Source organism: Lepidochelys kempii, chromosome 17, assembly GCF_965140285.1.
Source record: "Lepidochelys kempii isolate rLepKem1 chromosome 17, rLepKem1.hap1, whole genome shotgun sequence".
Taxonomy (NCBI): domain Eukaryota; kingdom Metazoa; phylum Chordata; order Testudines; family Cheloniidae; genus Lepidochelys; species Lepidochelys kempii.
In genome coordinates this window covers 7,735,553-7,757,639 of record NC_136396.1, presented here as the reverse complement: position 1 = coordinate 7,757,639, position 22,087 = coordinate 7,735,553, and the positions used below count along the sequence as shown (strand labels likewise).

The 22,087-nt window shown below is 42.8% G+C and overlaps 1 protein-coding gene across 4 annotated transcripts in view; it reads right to left on the bottom strand.

Moving 5' to 3' along the window:
* AATF (apoptosis antagonizing transcription factor) overlaps positions 1-22,087 on the bottom strand; it is an 83,899-nt gene that overhangs the window by 40,882 nt on the left and 20,930 nt on the right. For all 4 annotated transcript variants that reach the window (XM_073316095.2, XM_073316094.2, XM_073316097.2 and 1 more), the window contains exons 5-8: positions 9,050-9,164; positions 8,523-8,727; positions 7,590-7,754; positions 6,394-6,477 (exon numbers count right to left, since the gene is read on the bottom strand). In XM_073316095.2, the coding sequence (XP_073172196.1) occupies positions 6,394-6,477; positions 7,590-7,754; positions 8,523-8,727; positions 9,050-9,164 (569 nt within the window). The remainder of the gene's footprint in view (positions 1-6,393; positions 6,478-7,589; positions 7,755-8,522; positions 8,728-9,049; positions 9,165-22,087) is intronic.

Below are 22,087 nucleotides of genomic sequence, written 5' to 3'. Positions count from 1 at the left end.
TAAATCCACCTATGTCTTACCTGATGTTTAATAGGTAGCTAAAAGAAGGTGCTGCCATATTATCCGATAGGAACCAGTTTGGTTTATGTTGCTTGTTATCATTTGAAACATGATTGGGATTTTAAAGAAGTTATTTTGTCTCCATGGCAATTGAAAACCTTTGTAAAATTAACAAAGGCACAGCGGGCATGCTTGTTATAAAATAACTGGGGCTTCAGACTGCTCTCCATCAAAGCCACCTGTTGTGTGCGTAAGTTGTTGTACCATCACCTTTCAATTCAATGAGCCTTGTATACCTAGAGGTGCAGCATGGTATTTCAATGTGGTTACTGTACTGGTTACTTTAAGGTGAAAGTTACCGTCAGTCAGGTTAGTTTCTATGCACTAGTAATATCAAACAGGAGGTCTGCCAGCCAGTTAACACTCAACTAATACAAGGGTTAACTACACAGGACAATATAAGAAGCAGCATTTCACACCATGTTCACTGTTCTTAGTACAATTGTAAGTGGGAGACTTTTGATCAAATACTCAGAAATTAGAAACAACTCCAACAAGCTGTACACACCCAAACCATGAGAAACTCTACACTGGGACTTGGCAGCAAAGACTCACCTTTCATCAAAAACGTTGTCACTCCCCAGCCTAAGCAAGACCAAATCTAGCAGCAGATTATAGACTTTTTCAGAGGTCTCGATCTCATTTAAATTTAACCAGCTGCCCATGTATTTGTTAGTGGAGATTAAGCAGTTTTAACCAATCTTTTTAAAGTTCCACTCTCTGTGTATCACTTTTGTTTTAACACAAAATCCTTCCAACAGCTTAAGAACTCCTTTTCTCCCTATCCCACAGGGCCACAATACCACCTACTATACTGGAAAAGCTTTTTGTGTTTTGTTTGTTTGTTTTTAATCAAATCAGGTAGAAAAGGGAAAGTCCTGTTCAGTTTCTCTTCCAAGTTAAGTAGTAATAATACGGACACGCACAGCTCATCCTCTTGCCTGCTAAGATTACATCAGAAAAAAGATGGAACAACATCCGGGAAAGGAGTTACTCCTGCTCTGAACTGAAAATCGACAAACGTATGATAAATTACAGCATCTGATCTGAAAACTTCATGATCTAGATTTTTTTCCCCTTCATTCTTTGGAAGAACATCGTAGAGATGAAAATCGTATTTATTTTTCCTTTATCTGTGCTACAAATACGACCCACAATTATTAAAAACTGCATAAATGGTGGAAGATTAACATCTATTTTAAGGTTCTTTTAGTTTACTTTTTGCACTTCACTCTACTTGGACAGAAAAACTGGTCAAGCTCCCATGCACTAGGCTCTTTGAGTTTTTAACAGCGATGGGAAAATTTTAGACCCATTGATAACTATTATTATTTTTAAAAATCACCATGGACCTGTTTGCATTGGGTTTTCTGTAACCTATTTTGTAATTCAAAAACCTAAGCTGTGGGACTAAACAACTTGACTACTTTTTTAAACATTTTATGGAAATTCAGTTTTATATGGAAAAAAAGACCAACGATGCTAGGTTTCTGTTTTCTAATAACCCATTAGGAGACGTTTCAAATCAAGCTTTAAAACGTATTATTAACCATCTACTGAGCCATTTGAAAGATACATGCCTATGATAAGAGTATTGTATTCCCATTAACCTATGGGATGGTTCGAGACATCTCTTATTCACACAAAACTCTAAATGCATCTAATTAAAGCCACCAGATCAGCTGTCCATATTAATCACTCAACAGTTTAATTAAGGTAAACTAGCTTGTCAGAAAACTAGCCTTCTCTCTATTCTTCACCATTATTGACTTTTAATAGTTCACTGGATTAGTAATTACTTGTTTATGGCATTATCAAATACCTGTGAGACAAAAAACACACAGTATGTGACCAGGAACAGTTTTAAACATACCCTTAGTTGGAACCTGAGGATAAATTTACGCCATCAAATTAAGGTTTTTAAAAAAGCCAGACTGTTACGATTTAATTCAGTCTACAACCCAGAAGGAAAGTAAACTGAACCAGAAACATCTTAATGAGTGTTTGAGATCTGGAAGCTGATTTGTCACAAACTCAGATTAAATAGTTCTTTTGGATAAAAACTAGACACGAACAGGAGGTTTAGTGAGATAAACATTTAACTTATTTTTATATGCATTGTTAAAATACATGCAGAATACATCTGTGACATCGGATCATGTAGACAAGTACACTAAGGACAATAATACTAGGAAGGTAGTTAACACATACAGATGCAAAGCTTTCCGTGATGATCTCAAAGCGCTTTACAAACTAACTATGAGTACGTAAGGGATACAAAGATCCATAGCCCAAATCCTGGAAGATATTTAGGCACCTAACTCGGAGGTTAGATACCTAAAGACCTTTCAGCAGCTGGGCCCTATGCCAACCAATGACATGCATCCATCTCCATGGTGGAACACAGCAGATATTTAACAGTTTAGGACAAATGGCCCTGAAACAGTACTAACTAACGGGGATAGTCCCATCTAACGAACCGCCGCCACCACTGGCTGAAGACCTTAGGTTTTCCTTGGAGTCTCCCATCCAACTAGTGACCATACTTAGCTTATGAGACAATCACAACACAAGATAATATGGCTCCCGGCCATTATCAGAGGCAGTGCCAAACTGTTTAACTGAAGCTGGAGGGAGGGTGGGAATAAAAGCGATGGATATTCTTGATTTTCCCTAGGCGTGCCTGCTGCCATCAGCGATGAACACTTGTTCTGGGCAGAGCTGCCACCAGTGGAACACTTAAGCATATGAACATTAACCTAATTCCTGTTAGAGATCAACCAATTTCAGCTCTCTCCTCTTCTAGGGGAGTATTTCATCCTAATAATAAAATCTCCACTGTAGCATGTTAGACTAGCAGCACTGTGGTAGCAGGCTGGGTTTTTAAGTCTTAATGCTGCAATGTCGGTAAGGGATTCTACATAAACATGGCTCTTTAAAAAACAAACAAACCAAAAAAGTAGTTTTTTGCCTTAAAACTGTATATGAAATGGGGTTCAACACCCCTTGCTCTAAGTAATCAGGATCTTTTTGAAGCTGCTTAATTATTCTCATCTGGCACAGCCTAAATAAGGAAGTTCTGTCCCACATCTCTCTCATGGCTGTACATTACAACTCAATGTGGGTCACCAGCATAAAAATCATTATGAGACAGGGAAAGGCTTGTCTGCCTGCAGAACAACCAAGCAAACATGGAGGAAGTGGGATGAATGGATGAAACACAAATTGTTGAGTCCTGAATCATAAAATTCCACCTGCCCTACAGGGTGAATGCCACTGCTGGCTTGTAAAAGACAAGACTGCTTTCCTGCAGGAGATGTGGAATCTTAAGATTCCAGGACTGTAACCTATAACAATACTGTATGTATATTTATACTGTCTCAATGCTGCTTTAGTCACTGACTTGTGTGCCTAACGTCCTTCCTATGACTGAAGGGACGGGGAAATAACTTGTACTTGAACTTGTATTTGATCTGTAATAAACATAAGAGGTATCTAAAATGCAATACAATAATAAAATGGCATTTAAAAAAACAGGGAGTCCTAAAAGCTTGGTTGTAAATTTAAATAATTAAAAAACAAACACTGAAATGCACACGGTCAGACTTTTAGAGGTGCTGAGCTACCACAATAATCAATTAGAGCTGTGGGTGCTCGTTACTTCTGAAACATCAGGTCCTTTTTTATATTTACACGTGCACGCGCTTAGGTCTGACCTACTGGAAAGAAACCACATTCATTGTATTGTCACAGGTCTATTGTAATACATTCTACCTCTTCTGAGTGCAACGCTCAGCTCCAGCTCACTACCCTGACAAATAAAGGAAAGCACTTTATGAAACCAATTTAATTGGGAGGTGACAGAAAACATACAGCCATTTTCTTTAGCCTTATCACTGAATTGGCTTCAGCTCCAATCTCTGCCAAATCCCACTCAACAGAAGAAATTAACCAGGTCAGCGGAACAGGTGTTACACTGTGTCTGTCAAGGGGCTGGCATCCCCACAATTACTTGCACACAATGAAGCGGTAATCTTTACAGATCATCTCTCCCAATAAGCATATTGGGGACAAGAGGAGAGGAGAAGGGTGGAAGGGAGGGAGGGAGAAGGGGAGAAAGGGAAAAAAAAAAAAAAAAAAAAGCAAGAAAGGAAAATGAATGTGTCGTTGCCTCGCGGCTCAGCAGATGTCTGTGCGTGATGTACGAGGCTAGGATAAGCTGTCGTAGCCTGCTGCCAAAGAGTGGTAAGTGATTAAAGCCTCCACAGTCCTAAGCACCATATTTAGAGTCTATGGGGTTTCAAGAGTTGCACCCATTCCTTGCTGTGCTGCCAGATGTTGTCGATTGGTCCCCGTTCCTATTCGCTGTGTGCGAGCGGCAGCAGTTGGTACAGCAAGAAATGCAATCTGGAACGTTTCCGGAGATGCCGTACATTAAACGAGTGTCACCCATCATTCACCTCTACAGAACGCTGAAACAACTCCAATTTGCTGCCACTTCCCTCTTGGGAAATGGCCAAGATACAGTTGTGCCTGGCAGCCCCATTTGTTTTACTCAGGTGTTCCTCTTCCCTCAATGACCTCTATTAGTTTAAGTTTTAATTTAGATTAACCCCAGCACCCCAATTAACCAGTGAGGGGAAAAGCTACAATGTGACTAGTCATAATTCTGAAATCAGAATGTATCGAAGTTAAAATTATTGGTAAGGAGGAAGGGCCATTCAACTACTGCAATTTTTCTTTAAAAACTTAACATTTCAGGGCCAAGAAAACCCGCACGGTACAGGCCTAAGGTTTGCCAGTCAGGGCTATTTCTCCCTGTTCATTTCGATATTTTATTATGCTGATTTAATCTGCAAGATGCTCTTGTTGCAGACTTGGACTCCTGAAGATGGGAGCAGATTTGTCTGCATCTCAGAATTATCTCACACCAATATTTAGCACTAACATCACAGATCTGGCCCGCCAGTTGCTGTTCAACAGCCCCTTTCTGCATTTGAAAGTGTGCAGATGGAGCCAATCTCCAATGCAGGAATTGCTGCGTCCCTCCCTGCCACAGAAATGTTGTTCAACTCATCCCAGGGCTAGGCAGGATGCTCGGATTGTAACACACAGTCCTGGGAGCCAAGAGATACAGGTTCCATTCCCTGGTCTGCCACCTGTGTCCTGTGTGACCTTGAACAGGTTGCTTACAAGGTGAGACGTTCAAAAGCATTTAGCCTTATCCTAACCCTGATCCCACAGAAGTCAATAATAAAACTCCCATTGACAGCAACAGTAGCAGAGTTAGAACAACGCTGAGGACTCCTGAAAAAATCACCCCCTTAAAATTTCTCAGTGCTCTTCCAATCTGTAAAATGTAGACAATAAATACCAACTTCACAAATGTTCTCTCTCTGTTTGGTAGCCCAGGACATGTATTCGAAAAGTCTACTCGTCTGGTCGAATTAGTTATGAGGCCCTAAAAAAATCACATAATCTCCCTTCTCCATACTCCAATTGTTGCATTATTTTACTTCCTGATCTAATGAGATTTCCAGGTTTCTAATAATAGAACGGCATTTGTTTAGCCCTGATGTTAAAACCATCTCTGGATCCTTGGACTAGCTATTTTTTTGGGGCACTGGTCCAGGACTTAATTTAGCAAATCACGCCAAAGCACTGTAATTTCCAGTATGCATTTTATGTGGCTGACATTATCATTTGCTAACTGAATTACAAACATAATGATCACCCCAGTCTGCAGACTCCGGAGTACTGTGTGTAGTCTCCCTGCTTCAGTATGAAAGGAGCTTTGGGAGCCCAGCACCACTTTCAATCTTCATGCAGATTAGACAGGTTTTGTGTTTGGATGAGGGTAACTAATGTGCCACTGAGCAACTTCAAAAATTCTATTTGTGATGGGGCTTTCCCACCCACATAAGCATTTGTTTTTTTCTTTAAAATATCCAGTTGTAGAAACTTCTGTGATTTCCTCTTTGTACAGCAATAATCACCAATGAGAACTACAGAGACTGGTCTGATTCAGCAGGCCTGACCCACATGGGTAGAGTAGTTTCAATGAAGTCCATAAGACCCCTCCCCATGAGGCAGGGCTGAAGGATTGACCCATAAAGCCTTGAATAGTGATTTCAGAGTTAAAGCCTTTGGACAGCATGAAATACGGATAACAGGTAGAGATTACAGATGTCCAGTCAAGCAACTAATGTGGTGTTTCTCTAAGAGAAATCTTTGGGCAGAAGAACTTATTGCTGAGAATTTACTGCATTAACTCCAGAAATACTAAAAGCCAACTTGAGCCATGAGACACAGAAAAGATTTCTAGAGACCCACCTGGTGGTAGAAGTCATCGTCATCAAAGATCTCCTCATCCAGGTCTTTTAGGTGGGTGTTGGATTTGGCTTGAGGGACGACCTCCTGAAACAGCAGAGAGACATAAGCCCACACGTGCCTATGCTTCGGGCAGCACCCAAACACGGTATCATGTCTTAAAGCAAGTCTAACGCACTTTTGGTGGATTTTGGCGGCGATCATCCCTAATCCATATTTTCCACACCTTATGTTCTTCAATATGTACAGCCTTGGGGCCCGTTAGAACAAGATCTAGATGTATTCAGCTGTAGAAAGAACTCCATGGAGAAGTGGTAGAAGCCCCATTTTTAACTCAACTTGACAAAAAAATGAGTAATCATACAACTAGGAGCTATCGTGGATTGATAACGGTTTGGATGAAAGGACTCAATGGGCCTTTTCCATCTCCAACCTCAATGACACCATGTAAAGCATACAAACATTTAAAAGCATGGTGGAATGGTGAACACCTTCCATTACAGGAAGTTTTTAAGCATTTGATTATTATAAGGATAGGATTAAAGGACTTCTAATACATGGGAAGGAAATGGAAAAAGACTGCCAACAAAAAACTGGTTTTATGATTACCTAGCTAGGAAACAGGCACAGCCTGCATAAGATATCTCTGACACATTGTTATACTTAAATGTAGTTGTGCCTCAATGCATATATGGACCTTTATATAAAAAGGTAGTGGAAAAAATATTTTTTCAAGTGCAATAATTCTACATTAATTTTTACAGCTGAGTGTTTACTATTCCTTAAATACTAAGTTGATATAGACACTTAAAATATTTTGCAGGTGAAATGCAATGTGATTCTTGGTTCCAACTTCCTGGTCAAGAGCTTTAAATCCCATTATTAGGATCAAATTTTGCAGTTGCTTCTTTAAGAAGCAGAATGTGACAGAACTGACACCTATTGCAGGACCAAGGTAAAGTGCTGGCATGGTCCAACCTTGAGTCTTGCTCTGCCTATCAGGAATAAGTGTAGGAACCAACACACACATTGTGAAATACAAAAAGCACCTCAATCATCTTTTAATCCATTAAAATACAAATATGGTCACTTCATCACCTTCTGCATAACTCTCCCAATAACAACATTACTTGTTAAAGGATCCATTTAATTCATTTGCAGAGAATTTCACCACTTCCACTGGAAACAAAACCTCTTACCGAACATCCGGGCAATGATTCAGGGATGGGCTGAGATTCCTGCTCCAGCTTTCCAAGTACCCTATACACAGATCGCTTAGTCTGTGTCCGCCGTAGTAATCTCTCTTTGTCCATCATAATATGATCAATCTGAGTCAAGATTGAACGCTCAAAGGCACTGAAACCCTGCAACAACATTAACTAGTGTCAGATAATGCAGAAAGCTGCTGCTCAAGGCAGCACTGTTCCTTTATCTTTCTGTGTCAGTGGATAAGCAGACAATGTTCCTACTGGAGAAGTTTTAGTTTGGATTGTTGCTGTTGTTGTTGTTGTAATATATATTATATATATAAAAAAAACCCAACAAAAAATAAACCAACAAAAAGATACTGCCCTGAGGCAAGCTGAAAGCCTGGCTTAATAGACAGGCTTCACTGCTCTAGCTCAGACAAACTTCTCAGTGATTAATATTAACCCCTACATGCTGGGCCCTGGATCTCTTAGGACAAAATGAATTGCCAGCTGAATTAAAGTGTTCAGGTCCATGTATTTACAATAAATCATGAAGTAAATAGGGAAATATACGGACTATACACAGTGTCTTGTCTCCAACGCACAGCAGACTAATACCAGCTGCTTCAGAGGAAGGTGTGAGAAACACAGGAGCAGGCAGTTCTGAAGTAATCTGCCCAGGGGGAAAATTTCCTCCTGACCCTGCCAAGTTAGAGCCTGGCTTATGCCCTTGAAGCATGAGGCCTTACATCCCTTCCAAAATCTTTGGGGATTTTTGTTTGTCGTGGGCGTGTGTGTCTTAATTCTTACTATTGCAACTCTAGATGGAACAAGGAATGTTCCCATGTCTGAATGGCATGAAACACTTCAGCTGCTGTCCCAACGTCTCTGGTAAATTTCTCTCTCTCTCTCACACACACACACACACACACACACACTTGCCTTCCCCAATTTGCCAGAAGCTAGTTTGGTCCTGTCATGCCACTTCTGCAAGGTGTTGTTCCGATACGTTCTGAAGTCAGCAAATCGCTTAGCCATGAATTCTGGATAGTCTTCCATCTCTAGCTTCCGTTTAGGGGGGCCTTTCCGCCTCATCTGATCCTCACCTCCCATCTCTTCATCACTACCACTGGGGATCTCCTCACTGCTAGAAATTAAAAAAAAACAAACATTTTGAAACTCTAACAGCAACTCCTCTGCTGATCACCTTGCCATCTTTTTGTTAGTTATTCAGAAGTCAAGTCGCTCAACCCTCCCTCCCACCACCAGAAGAAATTACAAAACACAAGCTTCCGGTGAAAACAGAAGTTCAAATGCCATTTGTCCGCTGTGTCCATTTTCCACACAGTGGGAGCTGGGGGAGCAGAGCTGAGATGGCGAAGGTCAGAGCTTTTATGTTTTCCTATTTAAAAAGTTAACTACCAGGTGGGCTTTAGCAAGGCCCAGACACAGTCTTGTTCTGTATTTACCTCTCCACTTTTGATTGCTTCCCATCTACCAGATGCCTTGTGCCTGGATATCGATAGAGCAGCTCATCCTGGAGGTCCACTAACGCTCTCAGCAACGCCTTCAAGGCTTTATAACCTGCAGAAGAAGAGACACCAGTGACAATTGCAGGTTGATCCCAGCTTCTGATGAAGCCTTAGCGTGACAGCTTCTGGCTTCTTGTATTAAACCTACATTCCTGCCACAGATAGCGCAGATCTTGTTAAGCCTCAGAGGCGACTATGTTTTCACCAGCCCAGTTAAAAATGTTGCTTAACATATATAACTCTCTTTTTGTTACTGTCAAAATAACTGCACAGAAGGATATTCCTAGAAAAGAAGGAAGGGAGCAAGGAGTATTTTCTAAACTGCTGAGCGGTTACACATCGATCAGTCTATTTAACTGACACACTACAAGTTTGGGTGTTAAAAGATTAGCATACTGAAGTAGCAAGTACTGTGGGCTTAGGTATCTGATGGCACAAGGATGTGACAACAGCCCCTTTTGCTGACTAATTCATTGCCCTCCTGTGTTATTTTTTGCAGCAGGCACCAGCCTTGGTGTAAGAATATGAAGCAATTCCAGAGAGAGAATATTTATGTATCCTACCTACACTTGCGGTGGGGGGGTGTGTAACAAGGGAAAATGAACTCCTGCAGAGCTATGACTACTGCAGCTTTCCACGCTACTGTGCTCACCAGGCAGGAGGTAGAAAAAGTTGGAGGGTAAGTAAAATTAAGCGTAGCAAGAGCTGACCCCTGGGAAAAACAAACAAAGACCTGGCAAATAATGAGAGGATTTTGACCAAAGAATGAAAACTGCAGGCCTAGAGGTTTATAAGCAGAGAATGTCAGTCTCCAGGCCTGCCAACTGGGCACCCTTCACAAACTCTACATTCACTTACAAAGACAGAGTGTAGTTAAACCAAAAGAGAATTAAGGCAGAAGTTTAAGGGTTATCCTCAGGCAGCTGTTTTCCAGACTACCTGCAGGCCTAATTGCCGAAGGTGGCCTATTCGGTATCAATCAGCCAAAAACCTGGACAGTTGCTAATTCCTTCACGTAGCTGTGGAACACAGTCCCTGTCGAGAGGAGCTTCCAATCTACAGGGACAAACATTCGAAATCAGACACAAGCCCAGGGTGATGGGGAGATGGATTTGTTCAACAGTGGTACAACAGCTCTGCCTAAAAAGGTAGGAAATTAACCTCCATAGGCTTCCCAGAAATTAACCTCCATAGGCTTCCCAGGAAAACTCTCTGTTACCTGGTTAATAAGCGCCTCTTTCCAGGCCTTGCCAGATCTCTCTGGAACTACAGTCTGCAGTATCGCTTATTTCAGAGGCTGCCCACTGTTGATATTACCAACAGGAGGCCAGAGGTCTTGGCATTCGAACTAGGCCTGTATCTGGGAACCGTTTCACAGGCATCTGTACCTCGTTTGAAAGTGAGCTGCCTTCATTTGTTTCGTTGTTCCTAGACTGATTACCGTCAATACGAAGAGAAGAACACAGAAGCAGGACTACTGGCTTTCGACAGAGAGCTGAGAAGAGAATCCAGCAGAGAATCCCAGTGCTTGGGATTTCCAGTCCTTGCCGACATAACCATGCAAAGCTCTGTGGTTTCAGAAGCTACTCAAGCTACTACACGAAGCCGACGGGACATCCCACTGAATTGGGCCCCCCACTTCAGCAAGTTGTTTCCCTATTGTGGCTCCACAAGGATGTTTCTTGTTCCAAGAATCTTGTATTTGGGAATGGTACTGTAAGCATTATCTGAACATTTCATATTTCCCCACAGGAAGACAGCTGCAAATGTCACTTAGATGAGGAAGTGGATACCATGATCTGTGTTTGCGTGTGGAGCCAAATTTTATTTGTATGTTTGTAAATATTCAAAGCACATGCTGTTTTGGCCTTATTACCCGATATGACAATGGTAAGTACACAGATTTAGTTTGGGAAGCTAACCACGCTCACACACCTAGCGCCTGTTGCAAAACATGCAATCGGTTGCCATCAATACTATAATTCAACCACTGCATGATGTCTGACGCTTTGAGAAGTCTTTACAGCTTGATGTTCCTAACAAATTCAAGTACAGTAAAATCACTGGCAACCTGACCATCAGTCTGCAGAGCAGTGGCATGATAGCTCTAACATGTTCAGTTTCTTGCAAGGAAAAACTTTATGAAGTGTAGAATAGTCTTTCCTGTAGACAAAAAGCAAACAAGAGACCAGATGCGATCTGAAGTGATCCAGACAGTTTCCCCTTAAAAGTTTGATCAAAAAACGATTATGTTGGCATTAGCCTGGGGACAACCTCTGTTATGCTCATAACCAAAGGCTAACGAAGGAAAGAAAGGTTCAGAGAGAACTAGAGAGCTATCTCCTGAGGCTCCTAATTAATTTGGTTGCCCAGACTTGGTCCATTTAGATTGGAAATTCGTTGGTGCAGAGCGAGACCACATCTTCCTTGATAAGCACCAAGCACATCCGCACCTAAACACAAAATACTTGGCCCATTTCTAGACACTTCCTATCCAAGGATCTCAAAGCCCTTCACAAACAATAATTCTCAACCACATGACACAGGTATAAACCCCACTTAATGTACTAGTGGGAAACTAAGGCACGGAGAATAAATGGGGTGTTCACCGTTACCCAGGAAGTCCATGGCAGAGCTGGGACTAGAACTCAGATCTTTTACCACAGACCATTCTTCCTCTCTAACGAATCACAAAGGGCTAGGTCCTTACCTGGTGTAAAGTGAGTGGAGCTATTTCAATTGACAGCAGCTGAGGATCTTGTCCCAAATCCTTCCCTTACTTACTGGATAGCACAACAGGAAAGGGGGGGAGGAGGGGACATTTTATTTTAATTTGGCCTTTTTTTTTTTTTTTAAATGGGAGACGCAGAAAACCATGGATAAAATCAGCAGCAAATCTTCATCAGCCACATGAAGGCAACAGAAGTGGAAATCAGCCCAGACATGCCAGGGTCTCAATCTTTTGTATGTTCCCATTGCCGATATTACTGTAGCCACAGGACCCGGCTAAATGATGGCCCGACCCCAGTAACAGTAATGTCAATGAGAAGACTTTTGCTACAGATCAGCAGTTACGCTTATCCTCCTCCCGTACGTGGCTCATTACAGACACATTCTGACAGCTGTTCTATAGAAACCTATTAACGGATTAGGCTGCCACACTCGTAAAACAGTCATGTGTTCGCATCAAAACAATTCTAAGAGACAAACAGACAAAAGCCCTTAAAAATGCATCTGTGGTACGCAGTTGAAGCAAGGGCATCATCTGCAAGAGGCAAGTGCCCCCGCCCTGAGTGCACAGCTTAAAACAGCAAAATCTTTTCCTGCAACCCAGCTAAATGTCCCCAGAGCTCCTGAACCTGCCTTTTTTCTACCCGCTGTCTACCTTCCAGTGGCAATGCTAATTCACCCCAGGCAGCTTTGATCCAGTCTATTACGGCTGGAGTAGCACTCCAACTCTTCTGAGGTGTAGCAGGGCTATTGCAAGCAGGCAAGGAATAAAGACAGGCTCAGGCTCCCTCAGGATATGAGATATGGACCCCAACAGAAGCGAGGATGGGAAGCAATTTTATCTGGAGTGAAGGGGGTGGGGAGGGCAGGGCAGACAATGACTATATGTCTACCCTGGTGGGAGGGCTAATTATTCCAGGCACTGACTTCATCATGAGCCTCTTACAGCTGCATCATTTCCATGTTTTCAATTCTTGTGTGTTTAATGGCATTATTGGATAGGGTTCTGGGTGTTACTAGCGGGTGCCTAAGTGTGCTATAAACTCAGCAACGCAAGCTGGTATCACCCCCTGATACTGCACTGCCTGATCCATTTCAGCATTTAATTCCAAAATGGACTGTTTTCTAGCAGATCCCTCCCTCCCCCACCACCACCACCTTTGTCCTGTTTGCTTTTGGGAAAGGAACATTCTAACTCAGGAATGAAGACAGGGTGTAAACTACAGCAGTTTTATGAATACAACCCAGGAAATGGGGGAGCAAGCCCCCGCCCACCCCCATTCTTTTAGCAGGCTGTTTTTAAATGCTGTTCGTGGTCCGAAATGGGCCACTAAAGCAGAGAGGTGTCATAAGCACACAGACTTTTTCTTAAGCATGCCAGCACGTTAAAGCAGTTTTCAGATTAAAAAAATCTTTTGTTTCTATCCTACCCTCATTTCCCTTTGGTACAAAAGAGAGTGCCCTCGTAATATACCAGTGGGCCTGGAGAATGGATCACAATTAGCCCTCATATCATCTGAGTGATATCCACGTGTGGACCTGACCATGCAATGGGGAGGGTTCCCAGGGCCAGCACATCTTTGCTAATTTTCAGTATCTGGCGTTTTTTAAGACAGGTAGGTACCCGCAATGCAGTTTGAGCAGCGATAAAACCTGGGCGAGGGTCACAACAAAGCTTCTGCCACTTACTCGGGTTTGAATTTACTTAGGTTTGAATTACTTCTTGGACTCAGCGCACAAGCTCTCTGTCAGCATTAACCATGCCCTGTGTTTGTTTTGCCCTGCATCTGTTGTGTTCAGATGACTACAGTTGTCTACACTTTTGCTTGGCTCCGTTTCCTTCTCCAGTGGTACCCCACCTTAGACCCCAGCGCTCAGTGAATAGAGACAGCGTTCAGAGCGTAGCCTGAAGTCCCTTTATACAAAGCTATTCTGAAGGCACTTTACAGAGCAGCTCTCTACTCCTGTTGGACCCTCTGCTTCCACACCCCTCTTCCACATGCTTTTTTGTTGCATTTTTTATTTAACTCACATTGTAATCTCCCTGGGGCCAGTACTGTGCCTTTTAATTACCCGTCAAGTGCTATGCCTCTCTATGGGGCTATATAATTACTGTCTTTATACTGGGACTCAAGACATTTGTGAAAAGTCTTCAAATTAATAATCTAAATTTTAAGTGATTTTGGGTGCCCAACTTAAGGAAACTGATTTCTGGAGGGCAGATGCTCAGCACTGTCTGAAAGACGACATGCCTTTAAGGTGCCCCAATATGGGGACCCAAAATCACTGCCCCATTTGAAAACGTAGACATGTAGCTTTCTGCTCCATACGCGCTGTGTACAACAATGCCAAAATGAAGGTGGGGATGCAGCAAGACCTGGGAGAACAGTACACAGCCACTTCTCCCAATTCTTTGCTCCCTGGACCACTTACTCCCAGTCTAAAAGTGCCATTTAAAAAAAGAAAAGAAAAAGATTATGTTGAATGGGATGCGAGGTGAGAGGAAACATTTACTGCTGCCACGCGAACAAGTGAAACATGTTTTGAACCTACCATCCAGTTTAAATGGGAATCCTGAGACTGTCCCTAGCAAGAGGCCAACTCGTAAGAGTCACTTTTAAGAGTCCATGTGAGCCCCTTTATTTTGTGTCCAGGAGTGAAAAAGTTGTTGCAGATCCAGAAGACAGCATATCAATCCAGCAAGAAAGCTGGGAGCCAATATCAGTAAATCAAACTGTGCCTTTCCGTTAATACTCTCTCATATGTTCTCATTTTATGCATCCCTTTACCGAGTCAGAAAGTAGCCCTGGAGTATTTAAGCTCCATTCAGGGATAGCACTGCCATGTATCAAAGTGTCAGGAGACCCACCATAGATGAAATCTGTCCTACTGCTCTCAAACCACAAAAAAAAAAAATCAATTTTGTCAATGCCAGAGCTTACAGGCACGCTGGCTCTGTTGCTGGTCCTACCCCCTTGTTTGAATCAGTGGCACTGGTTCCTGCATCAAGGATAACCAGGGCCAACCAGCCATACTTTGGCCAGCCTAATTTAAAGTCAGAATGCAGACAGTGGCTCAGCTATACTAGAGACTGACCCCCAAGTACAGCTAAGTTGGTGTCGTATGCAGGATGAGGACTTCTTCAAAAGCTTATGCCACTGTAAACCCAGCCTCTCTACTGCAAGAGAGGTCTCTACCTAGAGACATGACCCGTTCACCTTTCCCCAGCACTAGGTGGGACCACCCTTTGCCCCCAGCAGTGGCAAAGAGCACTGAAAGCAATTTGTGTAGCAGCAAGGATATGGCTCTCTGCAAGACCACTGAAGTCAATGGGACTAAGCCCATGATGAAAGTTAAGCAAGTGCTGGAGGGCCAGATTTTCAAAAGTATTTAGGTGCTGAAAGATCCAGACAGACGCCTAGTAGGGTTTTTTAAAAGCACCCAGACACCTAACTCCCCTCACACATTATTTCAGTGTTTCTTGTGGGGGTAACAGCAGCATGTTTCCTCCCGGTTCTTATGACGTGGGATATGGAGGTCCTAGGATGAAATCCCAGGTCCCATGAAGGTCAATGGCAGAACTCCCACGACTTCACTCCATGGAGTGCAAGTTTAAGCCCAGAGGTGCCACTGGAAAACAAAGTCTGAAACTTCTAGGGTAACAGATGCCCTCAGCTCTGCGTGGCAGCTGCTGGGTCACACTCCCCACCCAACCAAGCCAAGGAGTGGAACTGAGTCTAGAAGGGAAGAGGATCACGGTATTGTGGTTAAGACACAAGAACTGAGGGGTAGGAAATCTGGGCTCCATTCCAAGCTACACCACAGACTTCCCGTGCCTCAATTTCCCCATCTGTGGCATGGAGATAATGGTAATCCCCTACCTCACAAGAATAAGTTCATTAGTGTTCATGGGCACCCAGTTACCATGGTGATAAACATCCTATAGAAAAGATGAATACGCAAATCTCCTGTCTATGAAGATGAGATACCACCACAGAGACTAGTAAGAGGTAGGGCAGTGGGTTGGGGGGAGAGACAGAAATCAAAGAGGAGCCACAAGATAAAAATAGAGGATTATTTTCTACATCAATGGCTATATAGCCCATAACTATACTGAAATAAGCATGAGACATGTTACAGTGTGAACAGTAGCAATTACTGTAGTAGAGATTTCACACACACAGTTTGGGATTTTATAACAAATACTACTTTGAGGAGCCCAAGAGGTGAAAGAGCATGATCCTGGTCCAACAAGTCTCAGTCCAAGGCTCGATCCTGCAAAGTCTTCTTCACCCACACAGAGCCCCATTGACGCTCAGGGATCTATCCGCCCATGCAGAGTTCTTTGCAGGCCTGACTGGAGCCTTTTACAGTAACACCTCACTTAATGTCCTCGTTCTGTTCTTGAAAAATGCAACTTCAAGCAAAACAATGTTAAGCGAATCCAATTCCCCATAAGAATTAATGCAAATGGGGGGGTTAGGTTCCAGGGAATTTTTTTTCGCCAGACAAAAGACATTATATACATATAAAGTATAAGTTTTAAATAATTTGAAACAAACAATTTAATACCATACTCACGAATGATGATTGTGAAACTTGGTTGAGGGAGGGGAGTAGCGGGGTCGGGGGCTTGCCCCACTCCACCTGCCTGGGGCTCCTGCCAGGTAGCGGGGTGGGGACCCCGGGCGGGCAGGCCCCATGCCCCCACCCTGCCCCGCAGCAGGAGCCCCAGGTGGGCAGAGCAGAGGGAGCCCCCAGGCCCCAACCCAGTCCCTGGCTGGAACACCAGCCGTGCGGAGCGGGGCAAGCCTTCGGACCCCGGGTGGGCGGAGCGGGGGGAGCCAAACAATATTACAAGGGAACATTGCAGGACTTTAAAAGAATATGTTCTCTACTAGGTCAGTGACCTAATAGCGAAACAGCATTAACTGGGAGGATGTTAAGTAAGGAGTTATTGTATTGTACGTGACATAGTGAGCGGGGGTAAAATGGTAAAGAGCAAATGGGGGCACGGAAGGTTACAGAGATACAATCGCTCAGTTACATCCTGGTGGTAAAATTAATTTTATATGCGTAAACAAAAACATAACATGCAGTCCTCGAGAAGCATCATGGTCCAATGGATAAAACACCCGACGGGGAATCAGGGCACCTGTCTCAGCCACTAAGCTGCTGGTGACTGTAGGCAAGTCATTTCAGCTCTCTGGGCCTGTTCCCCCTTCACCCTTTCTCTGTCTGTCCATTGACACCGTAAGCTCTTTGAGGCAAGGACTGTGTCACAATGTGTTTGTACATATCCTCGCAAGACAGCACCCACGGTATGACTGTAATACACATAATAATATGCATAATACATTGCACATGTACAGTATGGGGGCACATTACAGTTGTGTTTTGTTTATATGGTGTGTACGGACACAGTGTATGCACATGCATATGGAAATTATTACATTAAGCAAAACTACTATTGTGCACACAATACCAAATATGAAGGAGATGGACTTAAATTTTCTATGATTAGTTGACACCTAGCTCCGTGATTAACTATTTTTTCCTCAGTTAAATCCGAGTATCTGGCATTGTAAGAATAGCATGCACACACCCTTTACATTTTTCCCATATACCCACACAGAGTGCATTACACATGCACGCACACACAAATACATGTATTTAAACTTTGATATCTTTAGCAAAAGCTAAACTCCTGAAATCAGGAGGAGAAAAACTTGGAAATGCACATTGTGCAAAGCCCCAAACAAACTGTTTCCATTATATAAATAAAAAAATAGAAATAAAAATCAAAACCATCGTTTTTATTAAACTCTGTTATTAAACAAACCATCTTATCAGACATACGTGTTTATCTGAACATTCTGATTAAGAGAGTATTTTCGCTCTTTTTAAACAACTCTGGGACTGAAGTTAAACCATAGGTCAAAATGACACTCAATACATTGGCCTGAGAACAATACTTCTCATTCATATCCACAAGCCAGCCACTTGCACTAGTCATCCCCAGCAATTAATCCCCCAAGAAACACATTTGATTAAATCTTTTCAAGCAAATCCTTTGCTTTGCTTTTGTTAGTTCACTTCTTGTCAACATCTATTAAAATATGCCTTTAATTCTCCCACAATCTTAAAAAACACCGATTCCACTGTCTTCAACTTTAATCAACTGTATGGCCGGCATTTTTCATTTCATAATAATGTGCTGTTTGGAATTCAAGAGGCAGGCTCAACATCAATCATTCGGCAAGAATTTTTCCACTGCAATAAATATGCAAATGAGGAAAGCCAGTCAGTCGTATTTCAGGCCCGACTTGCTAGTGTTTTAAAAAAGACACAAATTTATTAATTGCCGTTGGCCAGCGGAATCCTATTACTTTGGGCATTGATTACAAAGCTGTGTGAGTGATTATTGTGCAACTCGCGGGCTATCCAGGCATGAGGAAAAATTATTAAAGCAAGGCAGAGATTATCAACTCAGAATAACAATAAGCCTTAACATTTTAGGCCTTTAACTTCTTCAACAAAGAATTACGTGAGAGCAACACTGTATCATAATTCTGAAGACTGTCAGTATTACTGTTGGAGCTTGTTCTATGTTCCCCATAGCAAAACAATGTTACCAGCCGAGGGGGCAGGGGGGAGGGGGAGGAACCCTGCAGGTTACACATTCCTTAACATGGATCATATGGGGAATAGTTTCTCTGTTATTCCCACAGTGTGGCCAACGGTAGGGGGAACAACCACAATATGGTGTACCTAAGACTTCCACCATCATGAGGCTGTTTTGCAATGTTGCAAGACCTTTACACTTATTACGCCCTGTTAGGTGACTGGCTCCAAAAAAACAACAAAAAAGGGTGCAAAAGAAAAAATACAGGGGCAAGCGTAAGAAGCGGCCCATGGTGCATTCAGCCTTGGATACACTAGGGGTCAGCTCCAATCCTTTTGGAAGCAAGAGAACTGAATGGCCTGACGCTCAAGTTGCTGGGCCGCTGTGTATACATCTTCCACGGATTTCAACTAGATTGTAGCTACACAGCACTTCTGAAAACCAGGCCGGAAATGTTTTGGAAAATAACGGAAGTTAAACACTCTTGGTGCCACCATAAGTGTTTGCCCTCTGGTGTAATGAGCTCTAGCAAATGATAGCTGGTGCATTTCACCCCCCCGGCCAGAGGGCCAGAAAAAAGTCTATGCCCCCCACTTACATCCTAAGCACATGTCTACAATGCAGCTAGCAGGTGTAATTCCCAGCATAGACTCGAAGGGAGCTAGCTTCAGTCTCTCTGCCCGCAATGGGAATCACACCTCCCAGCTGCAACACAGACATACCCGAAATTGCGGCTTACGTGGGATTCAAGTGATGCACAGGTGGCTCTCTGCAGAGGGATGAACGCCATCCATTGTGCACAAAGGGCCCAATGCTTCAGCCCCTAGTCATGTAAACACTTCAATGGAATAATTTAGCCCATTGACTCCAAGATTGCTACTCATCTGAGTACACGTAGTAAGATCAGAAATATAGGAGCTTGTGAAAAGTATTTATATAGATTTTAAGGCCAGACGGGACCATTAGATCATAGTTTGACCTCCCGTGTAACGCAGGAGCACAAATTATATTGATCAAGACAAGGAAAGTGTTTGCTATATGTGAGCTTTTATCTCCAGTGAACTGATTGCCAGTTAACTGGAGCTGGCTAACACATTTGCACATGCTAGTCCGGATGGTCCACAAACCTTTGTATTGTAACAAAGGTTTGTGCAGCATCTACACTAGTATGTACAAGCTGGTTAACTAACTCAAGTTAACTGGCAGTCAAGTCACTCGAATAATTCTAATGCAGGCAAACCCTTTCTGTGCGCGCAAAGCATGGCATACGCTTATTGTCAGGGGTCAAATTGCAGCATGTGAGCAAACTGTTATTTCCCCTGCTGGCTGCCGTCTTGTGCTCTAGAAGCTAAGCTACATTTCTTTTAAAAAAATAAACAACCCCCCAGCTCTCTCCAGCGCATACAGTTATGAAGTAACCTTTAAAATGTAAGCATTTCAACTTTTAATAAGGCTTGGGGAGGGGACGATACGTGTTTTAAATCAAAGGACAAAAATCTGTTAAATAAGACTAAACAAAACCGGCTAAGAGCCTTCCCTTCCCATGCATTACTGCAAGATTTTCTTGAACAGCCCTGAACTCCATACCAAATAAATATGGTATGTCGCACTTCTCTAACATGATCTCCAAACACTTTGCAAACAATGAATTATGCCTCAAAACTTCTACCTTACCACTTCTAGGGCCCCAATCCTGCAACAAGATTTGAGTGTGCAGAACAGTGTACTTGCATGATGCCCATTGCAGGATCAGGTCATATGTCTGTATCCTCAATTAAAATCATAAGGGTGGTGAAGATATTGCAACAATTTAAGTGGGCTACCTTTTCCCTAATTACACCTTGGTGACTTGGCTTGAAACTGACATCGGTATCTGTGAACATGCTTCTCACCACATGCCCCTGCATCTCACACATGCCAAATGGTTGCCCTTGAGCACAGGACAATTGGCCACCTTATTCATTTTAAGTCTCACTAACACCACTCCATCAAGACACTGGTTTGCCAAAAAAAAATTACACACATTTTGGTCTAATCTAGTGTCCACTGAAGTCAATGGAAAGATTTTGATCGACTTCCGCGGACTTCGGCTCAGGCCCTCAAAGAGAGTTACATGGGATACGTAATCAGAAAAAGGGATGGAAAGTTACATTTTGGGCCTACCAACCTTAGCCGCATCCCTTTAAACAAAATACAACATTCCATGATTTGGTGAGTGCAAAGTTTTATTTGCAAGGGTTTCCAGGCAAATAACATGTCAGCTGAGCGATCTTCTTTTCACTGGCTTAGCCAGACCACAATGGTTGGACCTCAATACTGGAATCCAGATCTGCCCTTATGTGCACATGCAAGGCTCCCATTAAGACCTTTGGGGCAGAAATGTAACCTTGTTTGACACCAAGTCATCAGGTAACCTGGGGCAAATCACTTAACTGGTCTATGCCTCAGTTTCCTCCATTTCTGGAAAGCAGAAATAATGGTACCAACCCATCTCTGTATAAATCTTTAAGATCCTCAGATGCAACTACAAAGAAGGGTGGATAATTATCCAATTTCAGTTTTAAAAGTTAGCCATGGTTAGAGATGATCAAACAGTGTGGCTGGAATTACTGGAGTTATTGGGAGTTCCCTTAGGCTCTGTTGATCAATTCCAGTCCACATGAATATGGCACGCTTCATTCAAAAGCTCTTCACTAACTAGATACTTACAATGCCAACATAACATGGAGAGCTCTGTGGCAGAGGGTGTATCCATCAGACATACAGATCATGCTCCACATCAGGAGGGGAGGATAAATATTCTGCCAAGGAAACTGGAACATACTGTCTCTTACAGAAAGAGCCACAGCATCTCTAAAAACTAAAGCAAAGCAGATGGGACCTGGGTCTCATCCAGAATGACTCACGCCTAGTAAACTGTTTGGTACTCAATTTATCTGGCCATTATGGGGCTTTGGAATAGCTGAGGTGGTTTCCTGAAACATGAACACACGTTCACAAAAGGGCTGTTCTCTGCAGGAATGGAGAAATGCGTGTTCTCAGGGGCTCGGTTGCAGAAATATTTACACTAGGAATTTAAAAAAAAAAAAAAAAACAATATTCAAAGGAACGCCAATAAGAAACCCAGCAAAAATACCCCTTGAAAGATACTAAAAGTGAAATGAGAACAAACTGACCAGGCAATATTCCAGAGTATACTCTCCATCCCAGACCCAATCCTGAAAGGTTCTGAGCACCCTCAACTCTCACTGAAAAGAATAGGTGTTAAAATGGTTCCGTGCATTGCTGAGTCAGGCTGAGTTTGGGAATAAATGACCATCTCACGTCCTCCACACTTCCTGACAGACTGCAGGCACCCTCCTTTACACTGGGACTTCCAGTGGTCTGGCCTCATGAAGAGAACATTAAGAATCATTGACATGTAAGCTGGCTATATGGTTCATTTAATTCCCTACACCCCTCCTTTTTAAAACTGGCAGCAGAATTTTCAGTTTGCAACACCAGAATGCTGAAGAAATTGGGGAGGGGGAGGGCTCTGTCACATAATTTAGGTCCAGTTTGCCTCAGAGTACACAGGTGGTTATCGGGGACTGATCTATCAGCCAGGTGATTGAATAATA